At 40.5% G+C, this 18,535-nt stretch overlaps 1 protein-coding gene across 2 annotated transcripts in view; it reads left to right on the top strand.

Moving 5' to 3' along the window:
• The window catches only part of PLPP1 (phospholipid phosphatase 1), a 120,233-nt gene that overhangs the window by 18,339 nt on the left and 83,359 nt on the right, over window positions 1–18,535 (top strand). Inside the window, exons 1-2 of one of the 2 annotated variants that reach the window (XM_050947116.1) lie at window positions 1,765–1,849; window positions 3,828–3,982. The exons of the other annotated variant lie outside the window; for it this stretch is intronic. Of the exons in view, the coding sequence (XP_050803073.1) occupies window positions 1,780–1,849; window positions 3,828–3,982 (225 nt within the window). The 5' untranslated portion in view covers window positions 1,765–1,779. Of the gene's footprint in view, window positions 1–1,764; window positions 1,850–3,827; window positions 3,983–18,535 lie in introns of those variants that run through there. 2 annotated transcript variants of the gene reach the window in all.

Below are 18,535 nucleotides of genomic sequence, written 5' to 3'. Positions count from 1 at the left end.
TCCTGGAGAGTTGGCAACCCTAATCTGAGCCCACTCTGATTGGGGTGCCTTAGTGGGCCTTATTAGGAATTAACACTTCTTTTTTTCTGAATGAACATTGACTGTTTTTTCTGGCTGGAGGGAAACAGACTGGAGAAACTGGTGTACTCTTCAGGGCAGGAACTATTTGCCTCTGCAGATGTGTGCAGTACTTAGTTTACTCTTGGTGCTGCTGGAATACAAGTAATAAATTATTATATAAAGAGCAAGAGGAGGAGAAAAGACAGTCTTTTCCTGTAGCAGCAAAAGAGGCTTGTTTTAGCAGATGCCATCTTACTGGGTGTATGCTCCACTGTCTTTTGTGATCTAAAATTTTTCAAAGATAGAACTGGGTATTTAATAAGTAAGCTGTTATCAGAGTTGACCTCGGTTGGAATTAGGATGCTCTGTGATTTGGACTAGACTTGAGGGGGCTTGAAATAGCTGGAGATGGGGCAGGGAATGAGCAAAAACTGGCTGACTTGCCTCTCATTCCAGTTCTTCAACGCCAGACATGATGCCCATGTCTCAACATCTCCTGTAGAAGGAGACTTGACACTTGGCATTTATATTAAGGAATCTCTCTATTTGTCTGGTTATCACTAATAAATAGGTTTGGCTGATAACAATTTTTAAAATAATTTACATGGATATTATACATGTTCTATGCATTTTTAATTTTATAATTTATTTTGGAAATCTTTAGTTGTCCAAAATTTTGGACAATGTGGGGGGATCAGACAATTATTTAATAACAGATGTTGAGATTAAAGAAATTAAAGCTTTATAGTCATTAAAACACACACATTGTCAATATCACATGCCAAAATAAATATAGTAAAGATCCAGAAATCAAACTCTAAATTCTCAAGCTGCATTTTTCTTACTCTGCCTATCTGTAAATTTTTCTTATCAATGGAAATATTTGTGTTTGTGGTATGGTGAAATTGACGTTCACTGGCACAGATAAAAATCGAATCCTTCCAAATCTAATCTACTTGTAAACACTTACTGTGATCGGAAGTCTGTTGTGCATACCATTTTGTAGTTCTGGTAGACAAGGGGCTCTACAAGGATGCAGAAAGGAAGGGGGCTCATCTCTGAAAGTTGAAGGTGTCTGGAAGAGAACTACAACACACTGAGAACTCTAGATTAAAATTTTGGAAGTGGAGTGGTTTTGAGGATGAAAGTGACTAACAGGCAACTTAATATGGGGAACACCAATTATGTTTGTATATTGATAAGGTGACTAGTGGATTATTGAATAGAATGTTAGCTACTTTGGAAAAAACGAGTTCAGTGAGAGCTGTTCTAATTATATGAATCGCACGATGCAGAGATACTACAGCAAGTTGAGAAATTAGTTGGTAGAAAACCAATAGAAACTAAAAAAATAAAGAAGTTTGGTAGATATCTATATAAATATAGTTTAAAGATATCTATATTCTGACCACAAACAATCTTAATTAATGAATCCAGGAAGATGTGGGTTTTCAAAAACAAAGACTCTCTGAAGTGTTGTGCAAGTCAAATGAACTGAATTTGGGGTCTGTTGCATGAATGCACAAACGTTGATGTCAAGGTTGTACTCTTCTCCCACCACACTGACTTTTTTCTTCCTCTATTTCAGGTTGCAAAAGCCTCAGAGTATCACTACCTTTCTGTGCCATTTGTCTGACTTCCTCTGCTCCTACTAATCTGTGCCTTAGAGTTGTCTTTTACCCTGTTTCTTCTTCAAAATCAGGTCCTTTTCTGTGAAGTATGTTGTTGATAGTGGGCACATGCCTCTTTGACTTTCTTCAAGGCACAGTACTCTTCAATATTTTGAATTGTAAGTTCTTTAGGGCTAAGATCTTGAACCCATTCTATGTTAGAGTATTTTACTTACCGGCAAGTGTTGAATTTCCTTTTACTGCTATATAAAGAAAAATATGGAAGACTGGACTCCTTAGATTAGAAAGGAGTTTTGACTCCCTCTGTGCTTTTAAAGTCTTGTGTAAAGGCTTTTGAAGGAAATCACTGCTTCACTTGAGAAGGAGAGATGTCATTCAGCAATGGATAAATGAGTTGGTGCTTCGGTTCTGAAATAGGTTTAGGCTAGGACATGGGGTGAATCAGGATTATACCTAAAGTCTGAAGGTGCTGAACTCTGAGCTGTCTTCACAAGGTTTGGGTCTTTTCCATACTAAAATATGGGCCCCATCTGGTTTTGGCTGTGACACGAAACCAAAACTGCAGGGCTGGTTTGGATTTGGACCTTCTGAGACTCTTCCCCCACACTTACTCGAAAATATGTAGGGATTTGGATTCCAGGGTGTAGCTTTTGCCCACCTCCATCTTCGGTCTCTGAATTATTCAGTCTGATCTTTAGGAGTGCAGAGCTCTTGACAGCATTACTCGAAACTTTACAAATTTGTTAATTGAAGAGGATGGAAGAAAATCAATTAGGAATTAAGGAATGGACACAGGTTAAGAAAAAACGACTTGATATGAATCTTTAATAGGAATTAATATCTCTACAAATTTGTGTCTGTTATCATAGCTAACGTTCAGTAGCCCTACTGGAGTAAAAACAACAAGGAGTCCTTGTGGCACCTTAGAGACTAACAAATGTATTTGGGCATAAGCTTTTGTTGGCTAGAGCCCATTTCATCAGATCATCTAAAGTGCCACAAGGACTCCTTGTTGTTTTTGCTGATACATACTAACATGGCTACCACTCTGAAACCTACTGGATTAGTTTATCACTGAATTCAAGTGGCTCTTTAGCCAGTAGAGGCATGTCCTTTGTTCTTTAGAGGAACTGAGTATTTCTGTTCTGCTTTATGTAAAAGTTGTATCCAGGCTTGTAGACACTGCAGAGAAATAGTGAATCTTACAGTAGAAATCCATTTTTGTAAACAAGCTCTCTGTTAAGCCAGCCCTGAAAGCCTCGATGGTAAGGGGATTAATATAAATGTTATCTTCACGTAAAAAGATTATCAATATTTGGTTATTTGTCTCACAGCTACTTTTTAGAAATGATACATTATTAAATCGATGAGATTAGTACTGGAAGAGCTCAGATATAAAGGGCCATATCCTATTCACTTTATGCATGTCCTATTTAAAGCCTACAATAATTGTATATAAAATGAGGCAAGCACATTTTTTGTCACAATGTTTTAAAAAAAAGTTATAAACTAGCTTATTCCATTCAGGATGTCCAGTTTCCTGATGTCTTTGAAATTCCCCTCCTCTTCCCATTTCAGAACTATGTTTTTCCCATCATGAGACTTGGTCCCTTTTTCCCTTCTCCAAAAAAAGTTTGAAAGGTTCTCCTTCCTTTTGGTTTCGAAACTCAAATTTTTAATGAGATATTTAAACTGTTCTACACACTGTTAATTCAATGAAAGATCAATGTCATCTTAAAAAAAGAATAATGGGGCCATATTCTGCCCTCCAGTATTCTTGTTAACTAAAATTGGAGTTGAGTGGCACCTCAGTTTCATAGGCTAGAACTTGGCTCTGTACCTGGCAATGTTTTCATCAATTAAAAAACCCAAGACTTTGAATGCCTTTATCTACCTCCAATTTCTGTGATTATTGGCAGGTGACATTATGTATTGTTCCTAACTAAGAGGCGCAGCCTTTACATTGGCTATAGCAAGGGTTGGGCAAGCGTGTGCATTGCATGGTATCTAATATCCTGCACTGACTCAAGGGAAACTTAAGTTTTGCATGTTGTTTTGAAGCTTTCTCCACGTCTGATACAGTGAATTTTAATTTAACCCTTTGTGTCTTTTTTTTTTTTTCCCTTCCCCCAACAGCTGGCTTACCCCTGGGTGTTCTAAACTTGGCCAAAATAAAGCCGTATCAGAGAGGCTTTTTCTGTAATGATGACGGCATCAAGTATCCATTCCATGACAGTACCGTCACATCCACTGTCCTCTATGCAGTGGGGTTCACCCTGCCCATTTGCTCTGTAAGTAGCCAAATTTCTAGCCATCTGTATGCGGGTGGTGGGGAAAGACTTAAGAGGGTTCCAATAGGTTAGCTGTAGGCAACCTATAGCATGCGTGTCGAAGGGCAGCACACAAGCTGATTTTCAGTGGCACTCGCACTGCCACCGGACCAGGGCACTCTGCATTTTAATTTAATTTTAAATGAAGCTTCTTAAACATTTTAAAAACCTTATTTACTTTACACTGTACTGCATATTATACACAGTTAGAAAGCTAGATCTTATGACTGCCTTCTGAAAATAAATAGATGCACATGCCATAAAAATGGTTAAACAAAAGCTCTACAGATGTTTCAGGGAGGGAATTAACTAGCATAAAGCTCCAAAACCAGAAAATTAATATATTGGTTTTTGTCTTTAAAATATGAAATTTGGAATTCATAGAGTAAACTAAAATTTTCATCTCAGTAATCAAGGTGAAACTTCATATTATATACTTTCATCATGCCTTTTTGCAAAGAAAAGTGTAACACATTTCAGGACTCTCACAAAGATGCAGGCTTTATCAAGCCTTAAGGAAGCCTACTGCAAACTGGCCAATAAATATTAAGTTTTTCAGGCACAGATGTGAAATCCACCACTGGCGTGGGCACAGGTGAACATGGTAATTAAATATCTGTCTAATTTCAGACATGTAGATTAGATGTACTTGCACATTTTTCAAGTGCAATGAAGGATAGCATCAGAAAAATGTAAACTATGCACGATAATTTAAAACATCTCCTCCTTTTCTTTTAGACTTCAACTTAAACTAAAAATGGTCTCTCCATCCCCGGCTTACTTAGGCTTAAACTTTGTTGCCTTTCAGAGCGGGGGAATCATGTTTGAGCCTTCTATGACAGCTAGGTTATAAAGGACCTTTTGTAACTTTTAATTAAGAGTAATAAATATATATGGGTATTTGTGTATATATACACCCATGTACTGCTTTTCAGATCGAGTGCCTGAAATATCCTTAACTGCAAAGATTTTATTGTTGACTAATAACAAACCTGCTTCTTGAAACCAATACTCTGATCAACTTCAGAAGACTTTGTGTAAGCTCGGTAATTCTTGGCTTTCTGTGCTCTTGTGTTTTTTTCTTTACTTCAAGAGCACATGACATTACTATGTTAATATTCCAGATCTCTGATAAAGCAGACAGATTTGTATATGCTGCCTGATACCTTCTACACAAATAATTTAACTAGCATAAGGAATTGTGCCAAAAAATAAGCACATTAGTATTGTATTTGAACAACTCAAATGAAGAGTTTCTCAAGTTTTTGTTTATTTTTAATAAAAGGATGGACTTAAAGCCAGAACTTCAGGCACTGATTGAGAGCATACACTATGTTCCTTTGTAGGATATGCAAGGGAAAAACTTTCTGAACACATCTTACCTACTTCATATCAGATTAAGGTCACTAAATCTGTTTACAGTTTTTTCCAACTGAGTCACTGGATTTATTTCTTTGTGAAGTCAACCGATTGATTCTTCTAGATTGCCACTGACATGGATAATTAGTTCACAAACCCTGAGGTGCAACCAAGTGGCCTTAGAAAAAAAGATGACTTAGCTTTACTATCTGAAAGCTTTTTGTGCTAATATATGATGATGCATTCAGATTGCAGGCAAAACTGATATTATATATTGGCTGTCGTGTGTAGGTCCTGCTTCTAGGAATTCAGAATATAGGCTTTGCTTTCAGGATGGGTACTGCTTTTTAAAGCAGAGACACTGTTGGGAGTTTCTGGTGGATAACCAACTTGACTCGAGCTTGTAGTGTGATGTGATAGATTAGATCTCAGCCAATCCTTGGATGTGTAGGTAGGGGGAATGTCAAATAGAAGCAGGGAGGTGGTGATACTGCTGTGTATGACAGTGTTCTTCAATTGCAGGCATTACATTGGGCCTATTGGGCATCAGCTGTTCCCATCCTGCTCCCCTCTAGGGGCTCTTTTGTAAGAGTAGCACTACTAGCTGGGGCTCCTGACAGCTCCAACCCATGCACTGCCCTACTGGTCCTGGCTGTAGTATCACTGTAGTGGCCTGCTTTTCAGACGCCCACCCAAGCCTCTGCCCAGGCCAGCACCTGCCAGCTCAGAGGATGCCCTGCAGCCGGGCAGGGAAAGGGACCAGAGTTGCTGAGATTCCAAGCTGGATAGAAGGGAGGGAGGGGGCAGCAGGGAGTAAGATGGAACAGCTGATGCCCAGTAGGCCAAACAGAAAGCCTTCATGGGCATCTCCAGTCCCTGTGGTCCCCTGCTAGGCGGCACCTTTTCCTTCCCGGCTGCAGAGTATCCTGTGAGGGAGGGAGGGCACAGAGGCAGGTCAGCATGGGGATGCTGCAGCCAAGATTGGCAGTGACTGGAGCTGCTGGTACCCCAGCACACAGCCAGAGCTGATGGGCAAGGCCATCCTTGGTTGGAGCTGGAGCCAGGTATCAGGGCCAACCTTAGAGCAGGGTCCCCAGGTGCTGGGCAGGCACTTCATGGACATGAGCTGGGCACAGGCAGCAGGAGAGAGGGGTGGGATGGGTTCTGAGGGGGAGTCACACCTGCTTCAGGTCTTTCCCAGCTTCCCCATTCTCCCCCTCTTCCTCCTATCTTTCCTCATTCAAGAAGTACTAAGCAGGCTCATGCCTTTTGCAGCAATCCCCTTCCTCCTTTCACCCTCAGGACCATAAATCCTGATTACCCCAATGAGCATCAGGGAGACACTGCTCATTCAGATTACCCAAATTTCAACTTATTGAAAACCCTGGTTATCTATATCTATATATATATCTATATCTATATATATGGAATGATAGTGAAAAGAGGAGAAACAAACTGAAGTTCATCCCCAGCTGTGCACTTGATTGGATTAACATTCTGCGTGCTATTCAAAAATCAACTAGTGTGACATCTTTGGCATGCATGCCATAAATTCTCAATCCCTGCCAACAAGGCGAAGAGTTCTCTTGGTTTCACTAGAGAGCACACACCTGAAGAGCCCTTTGGCCTGCCAAAATTGGGACATTGCCTTATCTGGTATCTCAGAAAATGTTGTTTAATGTCATTGGTCTATTGCATTAGTGAGATGGCTACTGTAGCCAGTTCTGGTACTACTTCAAAAAAGGGTTTTGAGAAATTGGCAAGGGTTCAAAAAAGTTACAAGAATGACTTGAGGTCTGGAATACCTGTCTCACAACAAGAGACAAATATTTGTGTTGAATCTATTAATTTGCCCAAGAGAGTGTGAAGAGGTAAATAAGTAAGTGATGACTTGCCTATAAGCCTCTACATGTCTAATTTAGCAGACAAGGGGATAACATCCAATGGCTGGAACCTGAAGCTAGACACATTTAGACTAGACACAAGATGCAAAATTTTTAGTGAGGGTAATTTAACGACTGGAACAACTTCCTGGGATATGGTGGACTATATACAGAGTTACGTGGTGATGCAGGAATTGCTTGGTGAAGTCCTGTATCAGTGTTAATCTAATATGACTCCCTATAATATCATAATGGTCCCTTCAGGCCTCAAAGTGTGTGTGAAATTTTAGTTTGTACTGACATTTAGTGCTTTTTCTGTAGTCTGTTGTAAAACTAGGCAACTAGACAAGTTGATGTATCCTCTGGAGGACTTCTGCATACCCCCAAGGATACGTGTACCGCTGGTTGAGAATCCCTGAGCTACAAGACCTGGAGGCCTAGGGCCATGCAAACAGGAGTAAGTCACTTCAGACAGTCAGTTCCAGTAATCTGAGTGGCTCATGTCCATGAGGTGTCTGCTATCATGTATCCAAGTAAGAGGAGCCTTTGACATACCTATCTCTCATGTAAAGATTAGATCTGCAAATGTCTGGCTCCATATTATCTAATAAATGTCTTGATGTCTGTCAATATTTTTGTAACTTCTAGTAATAGAACAGATACACAATAAAACAGCATCGCTGATGGCTTTCAAAATCATTTAAAATATTGATAGGTAACAACAGTTTCTTGTTTGTAAACAGTGGAAGTATGAAGCATTTTTGAACAGTTAGGTATTTCAGAAGTGACAACTCTTTATGGTATAGTTTTTTTTCTCTCCTTTTCATTTTTTTCCCCTCTTCGATTTTTTCCCCCTCTTTTCGTTTGGATTTTGGCAGGTGGGTCTGTTAAAGGTCTTATAGTAGTTTAAAATTCTCCTTTGCTTTGAAGGCATGTAGAATGACATGTTTAAAATATGTAAAGTTTGGGTGGTCGTGTAGCGTTTTGTCTGCTGCTTTTAAATTAAGACTTATTTGACTTGGCAAAACTGGTCTGTAAGTGGCATGTTGTCTGTCTAAAGGGCATCTACTACCTTTGTTCCTTTGCCAACTTTAACATACTAGGTATGAAGCTTAATGATACATGTGGTAAGAGAGAACTTAATCAAAACACCTAAAGGGAACTTTCTGAAAATAATACTCTGACTCAACTTTTTTTTTCCAGCAAACTGCTGTGGTGCATGCTTTGGAGGCCTCTTTGTCAAGATCCGTGGGGAGATGCCTTCTTAGGCAAAGGCTCGTTATTCTATAATGTGGAACAGTAAAAGTATATTGCATTTCTGCAAAACCAATGTAAAATAGAACAGGTTTTCTCACATACAGTAACTACTTACTTTTTTTAATTGTAAAAATGATTAACTTTCAAATAAAACCTACCTGTCACCCCACTACTTGAAAAAGAATTAATAGCAGAGTGCTGTAGTGAAGCCTCTTACTATCTAAATTTTCATTACATTGGCAGAACATGCCATTGCCACCGTACACATTTTATCAATATTTTTGTAATTAGTTTAAACATGTTATAAATATTTCTAATGCTGTATCCTTTGTGAATGAACAAACTTGGTAATGTACAGAAGGTCAAGTATTAGTTAAAATAGCAATATTCTATTAGGAACTTACAGTACACACACGCCACCCCATCCCAGAGAAACCCCCTCTTTTTTTTTTTTTGTAAAAGGGTCATGAGCTTTGTATCTTACAGAACTTTGGTCTGCTCCTCCCCCCCCCGCGTGCGTACCCCCCCCCCAAGTTTGCTATCTCCTGGGAAGCTTTCTGGGCAATGCTAGTGAGTTTCATAACCTAACAATTTGATTGCACATCTCAAAACAATCATCAAATAGCCTCCATTACATTTCAGATAAGAATGGTTTATCAAAGTGTTTGAACTGTTGCACTTGTTAGCTGTTTCCTCAGAATGGGAAATCATGCCTTTGCTATGCTCTGCTTAATGCAAGTCAGATACTGTAATATATTATCTCAAGTGAATATCACTCAATTGTTTTGATTAAAGGGTGAGGTTTGTAAATTGGTGATTAGAGTTTGTAAGAGGTATTTAAGCTTAGAGAAATGGTGGTGATTGGGTGGGTTGGCTTTTTAAATGTGCTCTACAATTGGCAGTGGCTGGAGCAACAAGGGTAGTTTGTAGTACTACATATCTTGTAAATACTATGATTATACCTTTTGCTTGAAGAACAGGTTTTATGGATATGTATTCTCTCAATAGTTAAGGTTGCAGCCTGCTTCGCTATAGATGTAACTGAGGAAGAGAACTTAAGTACCTTTCCAAACTTTACATTGGCATTGCTATATAAGTCAATGGATATGCGCTGTACTGATCAGCTCAAAGATCTGTCTAGTTAATTATATTGGCTCCAACAATGGCCAGTGCCAGATGAAGGTGTTTGGAAACCTTATAGTGCACATATTAGGAAGAAGTTTGCCTAACTTGTCAGTTACTAGTTACTTTATGCCTCGAAGCTTGAGGAATAATACCAGTCTACACTGATGTTCTTGTCTGTATCTAGTTATCTGTTGGCCTCGTTACCTTGTGATGATGAATTCAGTAGCCTAATATATTATGCTCTTAGTTTTTTTTTCCTCAAGCCATGTCTACACTTCAAAATTGTCGACCTAACTTACCTCTGCATACGATCACCATAGTTATTAAATTGCTTGTGTGTACACTTGGCTTCTTGTGTCAGCAGTGCATGTCCTCACTGGGAGTGCATGCATAGATTGTGTTGTCAGTGTGGGGTGTTGTGGGGAGGCTCCTGAAAGGCAGTAACAGTCGATGTATGCAATGCAACATTTACACAGATGCTGCATCGACCTAATGACATTGACTGACTGTGCTGGTACGCTGCTTGGGGAGGTGTTACTAAATCGGCATAGAGAGAGAGGCACTTACCTCAGTGGGAGCCAAATTTAAGTGAATGAAGATCCTTCCATAGATAAGTCCACATAAACTGTCTTGCATTGACCTAACTGTTTAGTGTAGACCAGGCCTTAGTCTTTTTTTTAAATATTTCCTTCTTTTGACTCTTTCTATAACTCTCCCATAGAACAAAAGGGATAAACTGGCACTCCCATTTACTTCTTTAAACATCAGTTAGTTTATATAGTTGTCATAGTCCCCTTATTGTTTCTTCTTGCTAAATAGTCCTGGTCTTCAGTCTCCCTTTGTATGGCAATTCCCCTCCCTCCCTCCCCCTGCCTTATCTCTTTATTAATTTGCATCACTATAATTTTAAGACTAATACAGAGATGACAATGTGTTACAAGATTAAATAATTTTGCCACCTCATTGCTCACTTCCCCCTAGCCCTCCTCACTACTCCTCCCACCCCCAGTCCTAGTATGGAGTATTGGACCACTTTACCTTTTGAACTTTTTTTGCAATAATAAAAATTTATGGCATATTCTTAGTCGGCTGGTGGAGTCACAAATAATGTTAGGTTTTTCAAAGAGTAGAGGAAGTCTCGGTACAAATTCTTCAATTCTGTTTTCATTCTTAACACGTGCTGTAAGTAAATCTTATTTAAGTGAGCGTCTCTTATATCCTGCAAATTGCATTTTAAAACCAGCCTTTAGTTAGTGAAAGAATTCTGTGCATGCAGTAAGCTATTAGTAAGGCTAGAGAAGTTTGAAGGGGATGTGTTCACAGTAGCTGAATGCAACTTTCTGTACCTTCTGATGGAGAATGCCCTTAGGTTTTGTCAAAGGAATATTTTTTTATTTAAATTTCATAATGCAGGAATCTTCTCCAGGAAGGCTGGAGAGAGTCCATATGTACTGTTATGAGTGGTGTTTTTTTAAATAATAAGTATATACCAGATGCTCCACAGTACTTATGAGGGACTGTAATACTTCGTTCAGTTCTGGGTACCCAAGATGATTGATACCATACTGATGAGTTTGTGGTATAAGAACCTGAACAGAATAATCAGGTTGGACTGAACACAGAGTGGAAAGAAATCGGGAAGAGCAAGACTCAAAAATACATGTCATTTTCTCCCTGCTCTTCTTACCTCAGGAATCTTCATAGAGGCTTTTAAAATATCAAGTAAAGCTTGGCAGTAACCAAAAGAAGGTGAAATCGTATTGCAGCTTGATTCCTGTCTATTGTATGTTCTTGGATGGCTCTTCCAGTGGAAGTGGTGGAAGTCCCATCCTTAGATGTTCTTAAAGCTGAAAGCACACACTGCAGGGAACATGCGTAGTATAGTGACGGGAGGATGGATTAATGTCTTAGACTCTTCCCTTTCTAAATTTTGTATAAATCATAATGAGTTACTTGATCACTAAATTCAAGTGGAATGAGCTGAACATCTTAAAATTCATAAATATGAAATACTGGATTGTGTACAGCAAGTTGGTTATAACGTGAAGGGGTCTGAGTCAGCCAAGTTCTATAAAATGCTTTGGGTACACACGTTTCACCCACCTGAATTCTTTATTGTTGCTGCACATAGTGTATGTAATAGCTGGAAAGAAACATGATTTCTTTACCTCCCTACGGCTGCACGTGGGAAGCAAGAGTGAATTCCCAGTATAGTCCTGTTTCATTGTTTGTTTACAAAGGAACATGGGGGAGCTCTTTCTTTGCTGTGTATTACTGTACTTATGGGATTAGGTTGTTCTTGCCTCAGCATCTTTTTCAGATCGTAGCTGTAGGCTTGTCATTATAGCGAGAGTGGTGTTTGGCGACACTGCAGTCTGCTTTGCATGCCAAAATTTCCAGATCTCTGGTCTGCAGGACTTGTGAGCGTTTATGAAGCACTGCAAAACCTCCAACTTTGCATGTTGAGGTAATGTCACTTCAGTAGTGCTTCTGTGATGAGTGTAGCTACAAGCGGAACATGGAGTTTTGGCTGAGGCTGAAGACTAAGAACTAGAGAGAGAGATTTGGGAATGTCCAGGGCATTACACGTACAGCAGTAGCTGGCATAGATTTTAAATCTTGGAACAAAGCGATGCTAGGCCTGATCAGCATTAAAGTAAAAACTGGACTTGCTCATGGAAGGGAATGGTGGAAAGGTGGATTGTGGGGGACTGGGAGAAGGATGAAATGATCTATTGAAGGCAGAACATTTTAAACTATACATAGCTTTACTCACATTGCAGACTCAAAGCAAAGCAGCAGCGTTGCAAGGTGTGAATATCTCATTTTGATACCTTAGTTTAGTAAAACTACTTACAGGTCACTGTTGGCAATCTAGATGACTGGCCAGATTCTCTGGAAAGAGAGAAGATTTTTATTGGGGAGCAGGGGTTGGGAGAGGATTGGGGATGGAGAGGAGAAGAACAAGTGAGTAAAATCTACAGGGTTTAGTTAGTGGCAGGAGAAAGTGGAGAAAGAACAAATAGACACTTCCTTCTTCTGCACCTCCTTACTGACGATTGTCCCATACCTCATCACCCATCTTAGTCTTAGTCATGCCTTCTGTACCCAGTATTCCTCCTCCTTATTGGTTTCAGAGTGGTAGCCTGTTTGTCTGTATCAGGTTGAACAACGAGGAGTCCTTGTGGCACCTTGGAGGCTAACAAATTTATTTGGGCATAAGCTTTTGTGGGCTAAAACCCACTTCATCAGATGCATGGAGTGGAAAAATACAGAAAGCAGTATATGTAGTCCATCTTTTCATGTGCTGCAATATATACTACTTACTGTATCTTTCACTCCATGCATCTGATGAAGTGAGTTTTAGCCCACAAAAGCTTATGCCCAAATAAATTTGTTAGCCTCCAAGGTGCCACAAGGACTCCTCGTTGTTCAACCTGATACAGACAAACAGGCTACCACTCTGAAACCAATAAGGAGGAGGAATACTGGGTACAGAAGGCATGACTAAGACTAAGATGGGTGATGAGGTATGGGACAATCGTCAGTAAGGAGGTGCAGAAGAAGGAAGTGTCTATTTGTTCTGTTTGTCTGTATCAGGTTGAACAACGAGGAGTCCTTGTGGCACCTTGGAGGCTAACAAATTTATTTGGGCATAAGCTTTTGTGGGCTAAAACTCACTTCATCAGATGCATGGAGTGAAAGATACAGTAAGTAGTATATATTGCAGCACATGAAAAGATGGACTACATATACTGCTTTCTGTATTTTTCCACTCCATGCATCTGATGAAGTGGGTTTTAGCCCACAAAAGCTTATGCCCAAATAAATTTTAGTCTCTAAGGTGCCACTAGGACTCCTCATTGTTTCTCCTCCTTACTGTACTACTAAGCAAGAACCTGAAGCTAACTGCCTAGTTAAATCATTTTTTTTTCACCCCTTGCTTTTAGAGATTCTTAAATGGCAAAACAAAATAATAAACCTTGAGTAATTAAAAAATCCATGTTTTGACAAGAAGTGTTGAGTTTATTTAAAGTTAACTTTTTGTACTGGAAAGCCCCTTTAAAATACCCAGGGTGGAATTCTTCTTCTCAGGCCCAGAAGAAGCTGAATTCTGTTGATCAAGTGAATATTATAACTTTCAAAAAGTGAGAAGGGTTGAACAGCAAAGGATTATGATTTGGTTAAACTTGTCATAACTAGTAGTAAAAACATTCTTTCATCTAGGGTTCTCAGAGTGCTACACAAACACAAGTACACAGTGGATGTACTTGCGGAGCTGGCAAGCATAAATAAAGAACCTTCAAAGGCAAAAAATTGGATTTGTGCCTGGAGTGTTCTTTTTGGTTTATGTATGAAAGGTATATGGATTTCTACAAAATTTTCTGCTTAATGTTTACATTAGATATTCAGATATTCTCCAGTCTAAGACCAGACTTGTAAAATTATGACATGAGAGAAAGAGGACGAAAGATGAGAAGGAACAGAATTCATAGACCTTGCCAAATTGGAAAATTGCCATTATTGGTTACCAGCTGGTGCAAACCATAGTGTGGATTTGTAAAGCTGCTATTTTTTGCTAGTGGGAGTCACGCACAGTGTGTGTGTTTGATATGCCCTCTTTCTCCCCTGTTCCCCCCAATGTATAGAGGGGTTTACACCACTACAACTATGATCCTGTAGGTAGCACACTTTAAAACTCTAGTGTAGTTGGGGAAAGTTGTGCTTTACTCTGTTAGCTGGGTCAAGGTGAATTCTACAACATGCCCTGTCTATTAATTTAAAATTGCACTTGTTAAATACACTTTTTTTTTTTAAAGTTAAATGGATGTTAATGATTGACATCAGCAAAACCAGAAGAGAACGGAATTAACATTCGTGTGTGTGAGAATATGTATCTGGTCCTTATGGTGGAAGTATAAAGAATGTTAAGTTGAGTTTGTGCCCTCTTTAATCCTTTCACAAGTTCTTTTTTAAAGAGCCCTTTTGCATAGCCAATTTCTCTTGCTCCCTGAAAATAAGTAATCAAAAACCCTTAAACACAGACCCAACTTTTTTTTTTTCTTTTAAAAATTGTCCTTAGCTGATCATATCTTCTAAGTAGCCTACCATCTAATGATCCTGGCTGCAAGCAGTCTGTCACTGAATATCTAGTGCTGATCTAACGCAGAGCAGCAGCTGCTGCTGACAAGCACACATTGCCCTGTAGCTATATTGGGTATATGCTTCAGACTTTGAGCCTGGCAGTGGGTTCATGCCAAAGACTTCTGCCTGCCAGACTCAATACAGATCAGGCTTAGGTCTCTAATCTCTTATGCTAGACCCTGTCTCCTGACAAATCTGAGGGAAGCCTCTGATTTAATACCTTGAGAGCTGTGTGAGGACTTTGTAGTAAAGTGCTGCTGGCTTCTCAAAAACACAATAAGGCTCTGGAGTACAGAAGGCCATATTCAGGACTTTTTTTAAAAAAAGCTTTAATTCTTCAAGCATTATGTGAGTAACCATGTTGGTTCACTGTAGACATCACCTTGCAACTATTCATGCTTTCAGTAGCCCTTTTGGTTGCTGTTGCCTTGGCACGTTGAGTTGGAAAGCTGAACAATTTGATAATTTAGCTGCCTGTTTTTATATCAGGTTACTCAGCTATGGAGCTATTTTGCCTTTCAGATTATGCCTCCTCTTGCACAAAAGTTACTCATTAGACATGCAGGTTAGAGAAGGGCTTTGAGTTTAGTAAAATTTGTTTTACTGTGGACAGGCATGTAAAAGGTCATGAGAACTTTCCAGACATGCAGACCATGTCTGTACTAAAAAGCTTTGCAAAAAGTTCCCCTAGCCACTGACACCAGTTCAGCTGTATGGGTGGTAGCACCTACTGCAGACAAGGCTCTTGCAGCTACTGGTCTTTCCTGCTCACTCAGTTAACCCTGTTATAGCTGAACAAGTGTTAGGCCTGGTTCTGAGCTCTGCTTCTGAGATTTTCCAGTTTAGACACAGCTTTACATGCTGGGAGGAATAGCAGCCTTGTGCTTAAGGTACTGGAGAGAGAAACTGATTTATATATTCTAGATATTCACTTTTTATCTCTGCCACAGACTTAGTGTGTGGCAGTGGGCAAGTTACCTAACTAAACTCTCTGCCTCAGTTCCCCTCTGTAAAATGCTTCTAACTCAGGAGAGTAGTGATCACCAGACGCTTGGATTGCACAGTAATGTGTGGGGTCATCCGTATACATAGATCATGAATGACTGAAACCTATCCTGCAAATGAACCTCTTACTTGCTTAATAGCCAAACTTGGTTTTTGTCCTTGGAGGCAGATTTTGGCTATCCCCTACAACCTATTATTTAAACCCAATCCTTGCTTATAGTTGTGTTTTTACCTCTCCTAGTCCCCCTCCCCCATATGTGTAAAGACCCAAGTTATAGTTCTTCCTCTGTCCTCAGTTCTTTTCTTCCCCTTGTCTTTGATATCCCCCCCATCCCACCCCCACCTCCACCTCTGGTTCTCTTTGACTTTGGAAGTAATTCTAATTGAGAAGAAAGCAGATGAATAGAAAGGCAAGTTGTAAGAACTTCTATTTTACCTTTGTTTTACGCCTCCCTATTCTATTAACTCTACTGTCCAGAATATGACTTTCTTCACTTGTGATGTGACCCAAACATGGCTAAATAGAACCCCGACATCAGCACTGACAACATTTGAAGTATTTTTGTGTGTCCGCCAGCACTGCTGGAGAGAGACCAGACCAGTTTTTATATGAAGACTCCTTCAATCTTCTGGACTAAATGGAATGACTCTTATGAGTGCTATAGTCCAGATGTAGCACTGTCAGCACTACAGCCTTGATCAGGTTATTTTCTAGACAGCAAAGTGACTTCAAGAATCTTACCAGGTGGAGACATGGAGGAGCAGCTGTCTGAAGTTTATAATGTCTATAAGCGTGGTGATGAGAGAGAAACTAGAATCTCTTCTTGCTCCATTTAATAAGCACAGAAGGACATTCAGGTACTTTGACTACTTATTTGCATGTGCACTCATATTTTTGAAGAAGCGTTGCTCTCTGAGAACACGGTCAGTATCTTGACAAATATCCTCAGTGATACAGAAGAGGAAGGCTATTCTTACAGTTTTTGATTTGACCTGTGGTGTGATTTCCTCAGGAGACTTTTCCCCAAAAATTATCTAGAGTGCTGATTTGTGACTGGATTGATGACCTGTAGATGTATTCATGCCTTCTGCCATTGCATGGTGGGTATATTTGAAGTAGATTGGCACTGTAAGTTTAGTAATTCAACATCTCATACTTTTTTTTTTTTAAGACTAAGACTTCAGATGGCTTCTCATACGCATTAGATAAGATTGAGCACTGCGAGTTGAGCATTGTTTGAGTAATGTGACATCTGAGCAATCAGAGAGAGCTTATATTCCCCTAACACTGTAATAGTGAATACATACTTGCCACAGAGAGTGAATATCCATTGCCGTAATGGTGATGAGGGCTTGTGCTCCTCCAGTTGACTTGCCCTCTCCTAATATCAATTTATGCTTGGATGGATCTAGGTCTGCCAGCCATTTTTATAAACTTCATTAAATAAAAATCTGTCTCCCAGTCTGGTTCTAAGCATTCATAGGAAATTATCAAAGCCATAACAAGGCATATTAGCACCCAGGGCAAGCAAGCATATTTTCACCCCCTAGAGGCGGAGTGCGTGGGTGTGTTGGTGGTGGTGGGAAGGTATGCGAGGTCATATGCCCCACTCCCAGATTTGTACCTCCCGTTTAGCATAGAGGTTTTCAAACTATTGCCTCCTGCTAGGAGCCAGTGGATTGGAAGCTGGTGGGAGCTGCACAGGCCCCTGACTCTCAGCACTGTGGAAGCTGGAGCACTGACTGGCAGCTCTCCCTGCTCTGCTCCCCAGGCAGGGTGGGTGGCACAATCAGCAGCCTGTTCTTGCCTCTCCCCGACAGAGCCCAGCACTGCCCACTGGAGCTGGCCCCTGTCCACGAAGCCTGGCTGCCATGATGATCTAAGCAATCATTTGCTGCTGCCCTGGGGCTCCTGGCTCTGCTGCTTGGTCACTGGTGCCATGGCACTCCTGGCTCTGCTCTCTGGAGCAGTGGCAGAGCCAGTTGCACCAGGGCAGTGGGAAGTGAGCACATCGGGGAGTGTCTCATGGCAGCCAGGCTCAGAGGCCAGCTCCAGGGGCAGCACTGGGCTCCTTTGAGGAGAGGCAAGAGCACGTTAGCATGCAGCTCAGAGCTGCCTGGGGAGCACGCAGTTGTGGAGAGGTGACCCAGCTTGGGGAGCAGTGCAGGAAGGGTTGTCAGGCAGCCAGTCAGAACCCCAATTCCCACAGTGCAGAGAGCCAGGGGTCCAAGGAGGCCAGGTGGCTCCCACCAGCTTCGGATTCACCACCTCCTGGCAGGAGGTAACAGTTTTTAAATTGTGGGACTTTCCACCCCATTTTTCTGCCCCCGCTACTTTGTGCCCTGGGTGGCTGCCCTGCTCGCCCCACCCTGTTTGTGGTCCTGGAAATTATGGCAATGGAATATAATCAAGTCATGAAAAACTGATACCAGTAGCATAACACCGTCTTGATAAGGCAGTGTCTTTGTTTTGGTTAGTGTGACACTGTAAAGGGTGGAGAACTAACCAGAGGCAAATTCATAAAGCTAGGGCGTCGAACTTACAGTCAGCAGAAGGGTAATTAAATTGTAATTGTACGTCTCATCCAGAAGCTAGACTTTTTATTCTCAGCATTCCTAGAATGTATATCCTTTTGCTGGAACATGTTAAAGGCAGGAAACAGTCCATGGCAACTCTTAGACTTTTAATCTTCTTGTATGCTGGGGAAATTTCGTTGTCTTGCAGTAGAGCATTGTATCT

This window comes from Gopherus flavomarginatus, chromosome 3, assembly GCF_025201925.1.
Source record: "Gopherus flavomarginatus isolate rGopFla2 chromosome 3, rGopFla2.mat.asm, whole genome shotgun sequence".
Lineage (NCBI taxonomy): Eukaryota > Metazoa > Chordata > Testudines > Testudinidae > Gopherus > Gopherus flavomarginatus.
The sequence above is the reverse complement of the archived record's forward strand: the minus strand, read 5'-3'. Positions and strand labels throughout refer to the sequence as shown.